The sequence below is a fragment of the Barbus barbus genome (assembly GCF_936440315.1).
Source record: "Barbus barbus genome assembly, chromosome: 42".
Taxonomy (NCBI): Eukaryota; Metazoa; Chordata; class Actinopteri; order Cypriniformes; family Cyprinidae; genus Barbus; species Barbus barbus.
Window position 1 is genome coordinate 2,244,772 of NC_136720.1, and position 15,539 is coordinate 2,260,310.

The window sequence follows — 15,539 nt, forward strand, 5'->3', positions numbered from 1 at the left end:
ATCTACTGTTCGCAGAAGACTTCATGAACAAAAGAACAGAGGCTACACCAGAAGATGCAAACCACTCATTAGTAGGAGACGAGCCTCAAAGATTCTGGGACAAGGTTTTATGGAGTGGTTTTATGGACCAAAGTGATGGAAAAGCTAAAGTTTGGAGAAAGAAAGGATCTGCTCATGATCCCAAACATACAAGCTCATCTGAAACACAGTGTATACAGGTGTACATTATAGTACATATTACACAAGTAATGTAATGGCTTGGGCTTTCATCGCTTATTCTGGGACAGGCTCATTAATCTTCATTAATGATGTAACACATGATGGCAGCAGCAAAATTAACTCTTCAGAAATATTTTGTCTGACAGTTTACAGAAAGATGCAACCAAACTGATTGGGAGATCCTTCATCATGCAGCAAGATAATGACCCAAAACATAGTGCCAAAACAACAAAGGAGTTCATCAGGAGCAAGAAGTGGAAGGTTTTAGACTGGCCAAGTCAATCTCCACACTTAAATCCTGTAGAGTATGCATTTTACCTGCTAAAGAAGAGACTGAAGGGAGTAACCCCCAAAACTGAAAGAGGCTGCGGTGAAAGCCTGGAAAAGCATCACAAAAGAAGAATGCAAAAGTTTGGTGATGTCAGTGGGTCACAGGCTTGATGCAGTTATTGAAAGCAAAGGAATATTGCAACTAAATATTAAGTATTTTTCATTAATCTATGTTAATTCTATCTGTTCCAATACTTTTGGTAACATGAAAAATGGGTGGGTTCAAACAAAAGCTGCTATCTTGTAAGTTGTGTATCAGATCCAGATGAAAATACCTGTAAATAAAAGCTGAAATCTACAGTCTAAAGCAAAAATAAAGGAATTGGCCTTACTGTTCCAATACTTTTGGAGGGCACTGTATATTATAATAAACAAATATTATTTGCTAATTAGTTCACATACATTATTTTATATACATACTGGCAGTCGAAAGTTTGAAATAATTAAAACTTTTTATTTCTTTTTTGAAAGGCTGAATTTATCTGATCAAAAAGACAGTAAAAACACTATTATGAAATATTATATTTAAGTATTTTTAAAGATATTTTAAAATGTAATTTATTTCTGTGATCAAAGCTGAATTTTCAGGATATTCCAGTCAGTGTCACATGATCCTTTAGAAATCATTCTAATGCTGATTTGCTGCTTAATTATTATCAGTTATTATTTGTGCTCAATTATATTAATAATGGTTATTATTATCAGTGCTGAAAACTTCCCTTTTTTTGGAAGCTGTCATATTTTAACTTTTTCAGGATTGTTTGATGAATACAAAGTTAAAGAACAGCATTTATTTGAAATATAAATAATTTGTAATGATTATAATTCTCTTACTGTCACTTAAATCAATTTAATGCAACCTTGTTGAATAAAATAATTAATTAATATATTTTTTAATCTTAAAATAGACAACAGTAATGTATCACATTTTCCACAAAAATATTGGGCAGCACAACTGTTTTTAACATTGATTATATTCAGAAATATTTATTGAGGAGCAAATCAGCATATTATAATGATTTCTGAAGGACCCTGAAGACTGGAGTAATGATGCTGAAAATTCAGCGCTGCATCACAGGAATAAATTATATTTGACCATGTATTCTCATAGAAAAAAGCCATTTTAAACTGTAACATTATAGATTTCACAATATTACTATTTACTGTATTTTTCTTCTTTGTAAGAATTTTTATATTCTTTTCCACAACTGGAGCTCTATTCAATAAAATGACAGGAGATGTCAAGATCCTCCAAAAGGACAAACATAAGACCAATAGAAAGGCACCATAAAAACAGTCCACATTCTGCACTACATTCCAAGTCTTTCAGACCAAAGCAGAGCATTGTTATATGGACTGATATTTTAGTAGGTTCACATTGGTGATATTAAACTGTCCCTAAAAGAGCTAGATAATTATTTATTATTTGCCATATACCAGGAAAGACAAATTCTAATGTAAAGTAGTATGCCAGCCATTCATTAATGTCAATGATAATGATTTCAATTAAAAATATAGAAAGCATTTATATTTCTGTATTACGTTATATTTTTATGTTAGTAAGTGGTGTTAAAAATTGCTCTGTGCATAATGAGCTGGTGGGTTTATGGTGTTGTGGACCAGGTGTGGTGGGCCGCTCTGAGCCAGAAAGTCCAGGGCCACTTTTTAGCCCCAGTTTGCCCCTTATTTATTTATTTATTTTAGTAGTTTATTTGTCAGGGACAATGTACAAAATACATTAATCTTACGAAAAGATGCTTTGTACCAGAGTTAGCAAATGCTAATTTCCATCTGCAGTCCCCAGGCAGGTACACATAATATTAAAACATTACATTACAAATAGCTATTAATAGCACTACCAAATACATGCAATATTAGTTGAACAGTGATCATCTAAAACTAATCAAATATTTAAATGAAAAACTAATAAAAAAAAGCCATCACAGCCTAAAATATGTACAACATAGTCAAAAAACATTTACTTCAATATTACATTTGTAAACTTTAAGTGTACTGATGCTGACACAACTGGTAATCAAGGATGTATTTCTTTAAGTTTCGAGAGAAATTATTCAGATCTACAGGCAACTTTAAACTGTCTGGAAGATGATTCCATTGTTTAATGGTTTTAAATGAGAAGGCTGTCTGTGCAAAGGCAGAGGATCTTTTCTGGACAGCACGGTTTCTGTGAGCAGTAGAGCGAGAGGTTCGATTCGTTTGTTCAGAATAAAGTTTTATGATTTTTTTCAATGAGGGTGGAGCAATATTATTAACAATTTTGAAAACGGTTCTTAGATTTGTATATCGAATTAGAGAGTCAAAACTTAATATTTAATATTTACTGAGAATATTGCAGTGATGATAACGAGGGGCTTTTCTATCAAGCACCTTTAACGCCTCATTATAGACCGATCTGAGCGGTTTAAGTGTGGTCTCATTGGCCTGAGACCAACAGGACAAACAATAAGTGATGTGTGGAGAAATCATGGCATTAAAATACATGAAAGATGCTTCAGTTGTCAAACTATTCCTAATATGGCTAAAGGTGGAAATATTATAGTTGCACATTCTTTAAATAGGTTTTTTAAAACTCAAAGTTTGATCCAAATGGACACCTAGGTATTTTATCTCTGTCACGATATTGATTTTATGTCCATTAACATAGATGTTAGGCATATCTTTAACTTTATTGGACTTAGCGAAATACATTACCACAGTTTTTTCAATATTTAGTGTTAAGCAAGGAGATTTAAGCCAATTACTTATTTTGTCCATGGCTGAGGACAATTTAATGGCTACTTGCTCCTTATCCCTCCCATGTACGTAGATGACGGCATCATCTGCGTACATGATGATGTCTATGCCTTTGCACACAGCCGGAAGATCATTGATGTAAATACTGAACAACAATGGTCCCAGAATTGATCCTTGCGGGACCCCAGTTGTGCCGGGCTTCAGAGAGGACAATGCATTATTTACCCTCACACATTGCATCCGATTTGAGAGATACGATTGTATCCAATGCAATGTCTCCATGGATAGGTTATACTTAGGGAGCTTAGACAGAAGGACATGGTGGTTTACCGTGTCGAAGGCTTTTCGCAAGTCCAAAAACACTGCACCCACCGTGTCCCCTCTGTCCAAGTTAGCCTTTATGTTTTCTATCAAATAGCAGCAGGCTGCGTCGGTGGAATGGTTGCGTCTAAAACCGACCTGCATGGAGTGCAACAAATTATTACAATCTAAATGATCGGTTAGCTGCTCTATAATGGCTTTCTCAAGAATTTTAGATGCTACAGGTAATATACTAATAGGCCTGTAGTTACTTATTTCATTTTTGCTTCCAGATTTATAAATTGGGGTTATAACTGCTGTTTTAAAGACACTGGGGAAGATACTCTCATCAATAGATTTATTCACAATATGTGTAATAGCTGATCACAGATTAAATGATCTTCAATAGAATCATGATGTAGACCATTTTCACGTTTCTGTGTGCTTGCATCGCTGAGAAATCATTGTTTGTAGCAGACACACACTAGAGCAAAAAACACACTTTTTGCCAAACACACGCTCTCCAAAACATAAGAGCTCAGGCCAGCTTCTCTTATCTTCTACAACTCTGTGCTGCTCAGTGAGCTACAGCAGGTCAGATTACATGTCTGTCTATCCCAGCGCCCATTCAGAGGAGTGAAGCTTGACACCTGTGGGTCAGCAGAGGGGCGGGTGAGCGGATGGGTAGAGAGAGGTTCCAGGACAGCGCTGAAGCTGTGTTGCGCCTGGGATTTGTAGTTTTTATGACTGTTTTGAAGGAGAGAATAGCACGGTGTCAGCCCTAATTTTAACATGTCACGGACATACTTTGTTATTCGCAGTGGTGGATAAAGTACCTGAAAGCCACACTTAAGTAAAACTACAGATATCTTACCAGAAAACTACTTTGGTAGAAGTTTAGGTAGAATATTAGTATGTATGTGATATTAATTGTACTCAAGTATGATTTTTTTTAATATATCAAAGCTACTTAAGTATTGAAAGTAAAAGTACAGGTAAATTCAAAATGGAAAAGGAGGAAATAAATATTAAAAAAATGCTTCCATTATTTAATAAAAAAATTAAAAAAAGAATAAATAAAGTATGGCCACAATTTAGCTAAAACACTGGAACTAAAAAGAAGGAAAGGACTAATAAAACGTCCTCATGTTTAAACTCAGTAGTTCTCTCATTATAATCAACACGTGATGTAAATAAGAGATTGATTGTGTAAAGCTTCACTGATTATTACAGAAGTTTGTGAGATCGTGATTAACTGAAGTGAGTTACAGCTTTTTAGTGATTCTAAAGGGAGCACTCTTTGTCTGCTTTCTAGGCTGGATATAATCCATTCAGAATTTGTATAAACTCTTGTTTTTCATGCTGCTAAGAGGTCTAACGGCACTAACAATCTGTCCCTCAATGTGGAGAAGACAAAGGAGGTTGTGATGGACTTCAGGAGAAACTCCGTTGACCACCCCCCACTGACCATCGACAGCTCGACTGCGGAGAGAGTCAGCAGCACTAAATTCCTGAGGGTGAACATCACAGAGGATCTCACCTGGACCACCAACACCATGTCACTCTCCAAAAAGGCACAACAGCGCCTACACTTTCTCCGCCGGCTGAAAAGAGCAAGTCTCCCTCTACCCATCCTCACCACATTCTACAGAGGCACGATTGAGAGTAGGGATGTAACGGTATGAAAATTTCTCATCACGATAATAGTGACCAAAATTATCACGGTTATCAGTATTATCACGGTATTGTTAAAATGTGCTGGAGATGTTCAAAAAGTACCGACACATAAATCACTTCAAGTTTTATTCTTAAAAATCAACAAACAGCAAATAAAAACTTTTTGTTTGCATAATCACTAAAACAATAACATTACCAATGAGGTCTGGATTTTAAATGACAACTTGACTGACAACAGTTTAATAGCATGTTCAAATAAATAATGTAAATGTTCAAATAAAGCTTTGAAAAAGTTTCATATAAAGGTAAACCTCACATTTCAGCCTTTAAAGAAAGAGTTAAGTGAAAATGATAATTGATGAAATAAGGGGAAGGGGAGGGGGGAAGTGGTGTGTGGCCATGTATGGTGACCCATACTCAGAATTTGTGCTCTGCATTTAGCCCATCTAAGTGTACACACAGTAGTGAACATACACCCGGAGCAGTGGGCAGCCCGGGGAGCAGTTGGGGGGTCGGTGCCTTGCTCAAGGGTCTCAGCTCAGTCGTGTTATTGAGGATGGAGAGAGTGTTGATTATTCACTCCCCCACCTACAATCCCTGCCGGACCTGAGACTCAAACCCACGACCTTCAGGTTACAAGTCCAACTCTCTGTCCACTTATCTGCTCCATAAATAATTCTATATAGCTTATCTGAATGTTTAAATGTGTAGAATCCATATAAGCTTGTTTTTCATCAACCGGTTAAAATTTACAGCAGGTCATGCAAATTTGGTCCGTTTTTTGGCCAGACAGAAACTGCACACAGGCTGAATGTAAATAAGTGTCTGTAAATCCACTCTCTGACAGCAGGTGGTGCTTTATATGGAAAAGCTGAATTACAGCTGATTCCCGTGAACTCCGCGAACGAAGCAGTATTGTGTTTAAGGACACTTCCTTTAGGTATTACATGGAGCGAAGATGAAAACAAAATGCCATCGAATCGTTTCTGAAGACAGTCAGATCCTTCAGAGGTACATTCATACAATTAATTCACTGATATATTCATTTGTATAATTCCCTCAGCACTCTTTTAAAACCTCCCAGCTTTTCCGGCCTGTTTTCACTCAGAATGAAACTACTCTGCTGCCGTGCGCTCATGAGACTGTTACACTCTGCTTTATGCTGGACAGTATTTATTTATCGTGAGTTGTTCAGATCGCGGTAATCGAATACGGTTTTAATGATAATTAAAATATGAAACGGTAATACGAACCGTGGGGAATTTTATCATGATTTATCGTCAAACTGGTAATCGTTACATCCCTAACTGTCTGGTACGGGAACTGCAGTGCTGCTGACCGCAAGACCCTCCAGCGGACAGTGAACACAGCTGCAAAGATCATCGGTGCCCCTCTCCCCTCCATCCTGGACATTTTCCTTACACGATGCTCCAGCAAAACCAACAGCAACGTGAAGGACTCCACCCATCCCTCCCACAGTCTCTTCCAGCTCCTACCATCAGGAAGACGGTACCGGAGCATCAGAGCCTGCTCCGCCAGACTGCTCAACAGCTTTTTCCCCCAGGCTGTGAGAGCCCTGAACTCAAATCACCCTGCCCCCCTCTGAAACCCCATGCAAAGCCCTACCTACTGAAACATGAATACATGATAGTTTCAGGAATGACATCTGCAGGATTCACTCTTGATATTACAATGACTGATATAGTGCTAAACAGCAATGAACAGGACAAAAACATCATCTGTGGAAATCTGTGTCTGTGAATCTGTGGCCGCTTCTGATGTAAAAACAGGAAAAGGGGAGTGTCGTAAACGGTCAAATACATGATATCAGCAACCAATCAGCTTCCCTCATCTTTCACAGTCAAACACAAGCAGCGAGCGTATGATAGGATGCCTGCTGAATATGCTGCTTTAGCAACTAATATATATATATATATATATATATATATATATATATATATATATATATATATATATATATATATATATATATATATATATATATATATATACACACACATACACAGTCAGGTCCATAAATATTGGGACATCGACACAGTTCTAACATTTTTGGCTCTATACACCACCACAATGGATTTCAAATGAAACGAACAAGATGTGCTTTAACTGCAGACTGTCAGCTTTAATTTGAGGGTATTTACATCCAAATCAGGCGAACGGTGTAGGAATTACAACAGTTTACATATGTACCTCCCACTTGTTAAGGGACCAAAAGTAATGGGACAATTGGCTTCTCAGCTGTCCCATGGCCAGGTGTGTGTTATTCCCTCATAATCCCAATTACAATGAGCAGATAAAAGGTCCAGAGTTCATTTCAAGTGTGCTATTTGCATTTGGAATCTGTTGCTGTCATCTGTCAAGATGAGATCCAAAGAGCTGTCACTATCAGTGAAGCAAGCCATCATTAGGCTGAAAAAACACAACAAACCCATCAGAGAGATAGCAAAAACATTAGGTGTGGCCAAAACAACTCTTTGGAACATTCTTAAAAAGAAGGAACGCACCGGTGACATCAGCAACACCAAAAGACCCGGAAGACCACGGAAAACAGCTGTGGTGGATGACCGAAGAATTCTTTCCCTGTGAAGAAAACACCCTTCACAACAGTTGGCCAGATCAAGAACACTCTCCAGGAGGTAGGTGTATGTGTGTCAAAGTCAACAATCAAGAGAAGACTTCACCAGAGTGAATACAGAGGGTTCACCACAAGATGTAAACCATTGGTGAGCCTCAAAAACAGGAAGGCCAGATTAGAGTTTGCCAAACGACATCTAAAAAAGCTTTCACAGTTCTGGAACAACATCCTATGGACAGATGAGACCAAGATCAACTTGTACCAGAGTGATGGGAAGAGAAGAGTATGGAGAAGGAAAGGAACTGCTCATGATCCTAAGCATACCACCTCATCAGTGAAGAATGGTGGTGGTAGTGTCATGGCGTGGGCATCTATGGCTGCTAGTGGAACTGGTTCTCTTGTATTTATTGATGATGTGACTGCTGACAAAAGCAGCAGGATGATTTCTGAAGTGTTTTGGGCAATATTATCTGCTCATATTCAGCCAAATGCTTCAGAACTCACTGGACGGCGCTTCACAGTGCAGATGGACAATGACCCAAAGCATACTGCAAAAGCAACCAAAGAGTTTTTGAAGGGAAAGAAGTGGACTGTTATGCAATGGCCAAGTCAATCACCTGACCTGAATCCGATTGAGCATGCATTTCACTTGCTGAAGACAAAACTGAAGGGAAAATGCCCCAAGAACAAGCAGGAACTGAAGACGGTTGCAGTAGAGGCCTGGCAGAGCATCACCAGGGATGAAACCCAGCGTCTGGTGATGTCTATGCGTTCCAGACTTCAGGCTGTAATTGACTGCAAAGGATTTGCAACCAAGTATTAAAAAGTGAAAGTTTGATTTATGATTATTATTCTGTCCCATTACTTTTGGTCCCTTAACAAGTGGGAGGCACATATGCAAACTGTTGTAATTCCTACACCGTTCACCTGATTTGGATGTAAATACCCTCAAATTAAAGCTGACAGTCTGCAGTTAAAGCACATCTTGTTCGTTTCATTTGAAATCCATTGTGGTGGTGTATAGAGCCAAAAATGTTAGAATTGTGTCAATGTCCCAATATTTATGGACCTGACTGTATATATTGTGACGCATGCCCCGGGGACCAATCAGCGTCGCCCTGGCAACGGAGGAGAGACACCTGTTCCTCATCACTGCGGGCTGATCGGTCCCAGCTGAAGCGGCTAAAGGGAGCTCTACAAAAGCCGCGGGAAGACAGAAGCGGGTGAGCAATGCCTCCAGAGAACAGACTGCTAATGTGCGTGTTTCTTTGTCCTCCCCAGACAGCACCGGCTGACCGAGCAGCCCGCCACCCAGACCAAATCACCGAGCACGGCATTCGGAGAAGGCAAAAAAGGGAAGAAGAGCACCGGGCCGAAGAGGGACTACACACACACCGCACGTTCTCCACGATTGTCTGCACCTTGGTTTTGTTCAATAAATCCACCCTCCGGGGAATTTATCTCACCTGGCATGGTTGTGTGACTCTTCAGCCCGTGACACTGGTGGAGAATGCGGGCAAATTACTGACCATTCTTGTGGAGAATGCGGGCAAGTCACCACCAACCACACCAACCCCGTAACGTTTTTTTTTTCTCTCTCCCTTTCTTCTGGTTTCAGGCGGTGGCTTCTCCCCAGCCATGGAGGAGCTCCTAAAACATCTGACCGAGGTCAGCATACGGCAGCATCAAATTGTGGAGCATATGGCGGCCCGTCAAGGAGAGGCAGAGCGAGAAATCGCCACGCTACGCGGCGCTGCTGCCCTGCGGGTTCCGCCGACCGATCCCCGAGTACAGGCAACCCAACTACTGCCGAAGATGACCGGTCACGACGACGCCGAACATTACCTAAAAATGTTTGAGACCATCGCAGAACGTGAAGGATGGCCACGAGATGACTGGGCGCGGATCCTGGCACCCTTGCTGACTGGTGAGCCCCAGCAGGCTTACTTTTCCATGCCGGCCGATTCAATGGATTCATACGAAGACCTCCGGAATGAGATCCTGGCCCGAGTGGGTTTGTCTCCCATCGCAGCGGCCCAGCGGTTTCACGGGTGGGAGTACAATGGGAAAGTGCCAGCCCGCGCCCAGGTCGCCGAACTCTCCCGCCTCGCACAGCACTGGCTCCTCGCGGGAAACCCCAGCACCGCGCAAGTGGCAGAGCGCGTCGTCGTGGACCGGTTCCTGCGAGCATTCCACGCTCTCTTCGGCAAGCGGCCGGAATGCGGTACCGTGGGAGAGGTGGTGGAGGCTGTCGAGCTGGCCGAGAATCCCGGAGGCCCGGAGACATGCTGTCGAGGAGGAGGTCCAGGAGATGCGGAGGTTAGGAGTAATTGAGCCCTCCCGCAGCCCCTGCTCTAGCCCCATCGTGATGGTCCCAAAGCCGGACGGCACCCTCCGGTTCTGTAACGACTTCCGCCGCCTAAACGAGGTCTCCGAGTTTGACGGATACCCGATGCCACGCGTCGATGAACTCCTGGACCGGCTGGGGAGAGCCCGGTTCATCTCGACCCTCGACCTCACCAAAGGTTACTGGCAAGTACCGTTAACTGACCAGGCTAAGCCAAAAACTGCTTTCTCTACCCCCAGTGGCCACTGGCAATACCGGGTTCTCCCCTTCGGACTGCACGGGGCCCCAGCCACTTTCCAGGAGTACGCAGCCGCCTATATCGACGACGTGGTGATACACTCTGAGACCTGGGAGGACCATCTGGAGCGGCTCCGGAGGGTGCTCGGGGAACTGCGCCAGGCAGGGCTCACCGCCAACCCTAAGAAATGTCATCTGGCCCTGCCCGAAACCAAATATCTCGGCTACCGGCTGGGCCGGGGCCTGGTCCGTCCACAGGAGAATAAGGTGGCAGCAATCCGCACAGCTCCCCGGCCCGTCTCCAAGAAGCAGGTACGGGCCTTTTTGGGGTTGGCGGGATATTATAGATGCTTTATTCCTAACTTCTCCTCCTTAGCAACCCCATTGACAGACCTGACCAAGAAGGGGCAGCCGGAGACGGTGAGGTGGGGTTCCAGAGAGGAAGAGTCGTTCCAGCGGATCAAAGCGGCGCTCACCTCAGAACCAGTGCTGCGAGCTCCCGATTTTAACTGCCCCTTCTTGTTGCAGACCGACGCCTCCGAGACCGGGTTGGGAGCCGTGGGCGGTGAGGAACACCCAGTGGTCTACATCAGCGGGAAGCTGTCCCCTGCCGAACAGCGCTATGCAGCGGTCGAGAGGGAGGCGCTGGCTGTCAAGTGGGCAGTCCTGGAGCTGAAATACTATCTCCTGGGACGGTCCTTCACGTTGGTCACCGACCATGCCCCCCTTCAGTGGATGGCTCGAGCCAAGGAGACGAATGCGCGGGTGACACGGTGGTTTCTGACGCTCCAGGACTTCCACTTTGACATGCGCCATCGGGTCAGCACCGCTCACGCCAATGCAGATGGACTCTCCCTCCTGGGGATAGCTTTCTCAGGTTTGTCAATGAAGCTTCCTCCTCCAGCCCCGACCTCCCCCTAACCCAAGGGACCAGGGCGACACTTAGGGGGGGGGGAGGATTCAATAAATCCACCCTCCGGGGAATTTCTCACCTGGCATGGTTGTGTGACTCTTCAGCCCGTGACAATATATACTGTATATTTAACTACAGCATGTTGCTTCGTTACCGAATGAATGAACAACACACCCACTGTTTCGGTCTTCGTTCAATCAGCCACATACTGTAACAGTAAGTGCACGTTATTGTATTTAAACCTCATCACCTGTAAATTTTAATTTAATCCTTAATTGAGATTTAAATCTGAGTTTAACGTTATGGAGCAACAGGATTAAAGTTAATCTATTTCACATATCAAATAAATCCAGGATCAAACTGATGGTTTAAATGTAAACCTGCTTATTTTTAAACAAGGTTTAAAGTTTGGTGCAACAGAATTATTAGACAAACCTTGATTTAATCTAGATTTAAGCTTAATCCTTGTTGGTGCAACCCACCCGTGTCTGCACCGGACGTGACAGCTGTACAGAGAGAGAGACATTTTAAATAAGTTTAGTAGCAGAGCTACTGCAAGTGATTTTCAGTGCTGGAAATACATTTATCCTTCATTGAAGCTTCTGCGTCGTCGAGGAGAGCGCAGGTCACGGATGCTTAGCAACGGCAGACTTCACGAAAGCACAAGCTCCCGAGCGGAATGCGATTGAGCTCGATCAGAATTAAATTTTGATCGGATTAGAGGGGTGGTTTAATGCTTTTCTAATATGATTGAGAGTGCCTGTAAACACTCGATCAGATTGAAAACTGAAACTGAAAGGACTGCGCAGGAACCAGCTGTTCTTCATTTTCAATAAAGTCTTGTATAAATGATTGTCCTGTCATTATAAAACTCTCCTTTCACTCGACAACGGTGAAGTGGAGCAGGACAAGTGCGAGCATTTGTGAAATTAATTTGATCACAAAGCTGACAGAGTAAATATGAGTTAAAACAAAACTAGACCTATATCACTCATAATATTCCCATTCACAGTAATCCACCTTTCCTATAGTTTTATTTATTTTATGGCATAATGCAGACCTCTTTAAATGTATAATAATGTAAAACACTGGCTAGTGCTGTACAGTAAAGAGTAAACACACTTCAAGCACTGCCTTCACTATAATAGTTCACTGTAACAGCAGTCAAACAGCTGAAAAATTATGCATTTATGATCAATAATTACTGAAGATTAAATGTGATAATGCTATATTATTATTGCTGTTAATATTACCAGTAATGTATGTCATTATTTTATCTTCATTCACAGTGAAAATGTCTGAATTGCAGCTTTACTGATCAATGGTGTCGACCGTCCCTTTGCTGCACCTGCTGCTGATTTAATGAACCAGTTTCTCATGTGACTGGGTTGAGTTTACCGCGGTGATAACAGAGATTTTACTCCACTATCTACTGTATTAAAAAGACCTGTCGAGACTCCTTTAAGATTCTGGTCTGTTATTTAGGAGAAAATCTCTCATTCAGGAACATTTATTATAAAGGTGTCAGATTCATTATTAAATATGATAGTTTAGTTAAAGATGAAACACTCACAGAGCTTTTCTGCAGTTGATCACAGCTGGTATCAGTCGTCTTCTCCCCTCATCTGATGTGTTGTATTTCATGGTGTTCAGCTCATCCAGCGTCTCCTCTGACATCTGAAGCATGTAGGAGATTGTTGAGCAGTGAGCTGGAGATAGTTTCGTCTCTGAGTTTTTATCTGATTTCACAAACTCCTGAATCTCTCTGGACAGAGTCTGATCTTTCACTTCCAGCAGACAGAGGAACAGATTGATGGACTGATCAGCTGAGAGATGATAACTATTATGTGTATCTTTGATCCTCTCTTTAATGCTCTGTGTGGTTTCTCTGATGGTCTTTGAGCTGTTCTCTGTGTGTGACAGTAGATCCTGTAAGAGTCTCTGATTGGACTCCAGTGAGACGCCCAGCAGGAACCGCAGGAACAGATCCAGACCACCATTCTTACTCTCAAGAGCTTTATCTACTGCTGATGTTAGTAGATTATACAGAGAGACTTTATCAGACAAATCATATCCATATTCACTGTCAGAGACACTTTCAAAGTCATATTCATGGCCAAGTATATATTTTATTTTCACAAACTGCAGTGGCTCCATGCTCTTTCTTAAACTATATAGAGGGTCTTTATCAATGCTATGTATTCTAAATTCATGAAGTAGTTTCTTGTTCTTTGTTAAATAGCAGTAAAACACATAGAAAGCAGCGAGAAACTCCTGAATGCTTAGATGAATGAAGCTGTAGACTTTCCTCTGATGAATCACAGATTCCTCCTTAAAGATCTCTGTGCAAATCCCAGAATACACTGAGGCGTCAGTGACGTCTATGCCGTTCTCAATCAGGTCCTCCTCATAGAACATCACATTGCCCTTCATCAGCTGTTTGAAAGCCACTTCAGCAAGTTTCACAATCACTTCTCTGTTGGACTGCAGGAGTTTCTCTGGATCGCTCTCTTCATACTTCTGGTTCCTCATGTTGATCTGAATCAGCAGGAAGTGGATGTACATTTCAGTCAGAGTTTGAGGGATTTCTGAACTCAGATCTTCTTCCAGGAGCTTCTGAAGCACAGTGGATGAGATCCAGCAGAAGACGGGGATGTGGCACATCATGTGGAGGCTTCTTGCTCTTCTGATGTGTGAGATGATTCTGCTGGCTCGATGCTGGTCACTGATTCTCTTCCTGAAATATTCCTCCTTCTGAGGCTCATTGAATCCCTGAATTTCTGTCAGACGGTTGATGTATTTGGAAGGGATCTGATTGGCTGCTGCTGGTCTGGAGGTGATCCAGATGAGAGCAGAGGGAAGCAGCTCTCCTTTCATGAGCTTTGACATCAACACATCCACTGATGAAGTCTCAGTCACGTCACAAACTTTCTGATCGTCTGAAAACATCAGTGTGATTCTGCTTTCATCCAGACCATCAAAGATGAACACAACTTTACACTCCTCATAAATCTTTGAGTCCAGATCTTGAAGTTCAGGATGAAAGTCCAGCAGAAGTCTGTGAAGACTGTACTGATGATCTCGGATCAAGTTCAGCTCTCGAAATGGAAGCACAAACATGAAATCTACATCCTGATTGGCTTTTCCCTCGGCCCAGTCCAGAATGAACTTCTGCACAGAGACGGTTTTTCCGATTCCAGCGATGCCTTTAGTAAGAACAGTCTTGATCTGGTCTTTCTCCTCACATCCTGGTTCAGCTGAGGCTTTAAAGACGTCATTGCAGTAGATCTGTGTGTCTCGTGAGTGTTGTGTTCTGGCGGTTTTCTCCATCTGTAAAACCTCATGTTCTTCATTCACTCCTTCACTCTCTCCCTCTATGATGTAGAGCTGTGTGTAGATCCTGTTCAGGAGGCTTTCATTCTCCTGGAGTTTCAGCCCCTCAAATAATCTCTCATACTTGTTCTTCATGCTGGATTTGAGCTGCTCTTTGACTCTCTGTAGTTCATCATTCATTGGTTGATCATGTTTATTCAGAGACGCTGTAATGCTCGTGTTGTTCAGACAGAAGACAGAGGCTCCTCCAGAGATCCTTCGCTCTCCATCTGCTCTGCTGAAATATCACAAGAAGAACTGATTAAACACATCTGAAAATAAATGATGTATAAATTGAAATCTAAATCGATAGAGATGTCAGTCTAGTATTTTCAGTATATTTTCAGTTTATCTGTGAAGTAATATTTATTGTATATAATGTAATATTAGTAAATGTAAGAGCACATGTGTTTATTGTGTCGAGTCCTGTCTGTGTGTTTGTGACTCCCATAAATCAGTTCAATCATCACTACACACTTATCCTCACCTGGGGTCAGAGGTCACTGGATTATCACTGAGGTCAGGAGGATACGGCATGTATCTGTCACTCTTCAGAGACACACAGCTGTGATCTGGTGATGAAGATCTCTTCCTCGTCCTGAAGATCCTGATAAACACACAGAAATCATTCTTCCTTGCAGGAGCAAGTCGTCTGAAACATCAGAGTGCTTTATATTCAGCTCTTCAGACGAAAGCACAAGCGTTTACTGCGGTTTTTCCTGCTGTGCTTTGACAGACGCGTCTGCTGTTTAATGCTTTAGAGACGTGTTCTCCTCAGCGAAGAGCTTACATAT

At 42.1% G+C, this 15,539-nt stretch overlaps 1 protein-coding gene across 1 annotated transcript; it reads right to left on the bottom strand.

Annotated features, from left to right (window-relative positions):
* Positions 1–12,942: 12,942 nt before the first annotated feature.
* On the bottom strand, positions 12,943–14,895 carry LOC306861614 (NLR family CARD domain-containing protein 3-like; the record flags this gene model as incomplete). The annotated part of the gene is made up of 1 exon (XM_079403993.1): positions 12,943–14,895. Exon 1 carries the CDS (start codon positions 14,884–14,886, stop codon positions 12,943–12,945), a length of 1,944 nt encoding a protein of 647 aa, XP_079260119.1. The 5' UTR covers positions 14,887–14,895.
* Positions 14,896–15,539: the final 644 nt, after the last annotated feature.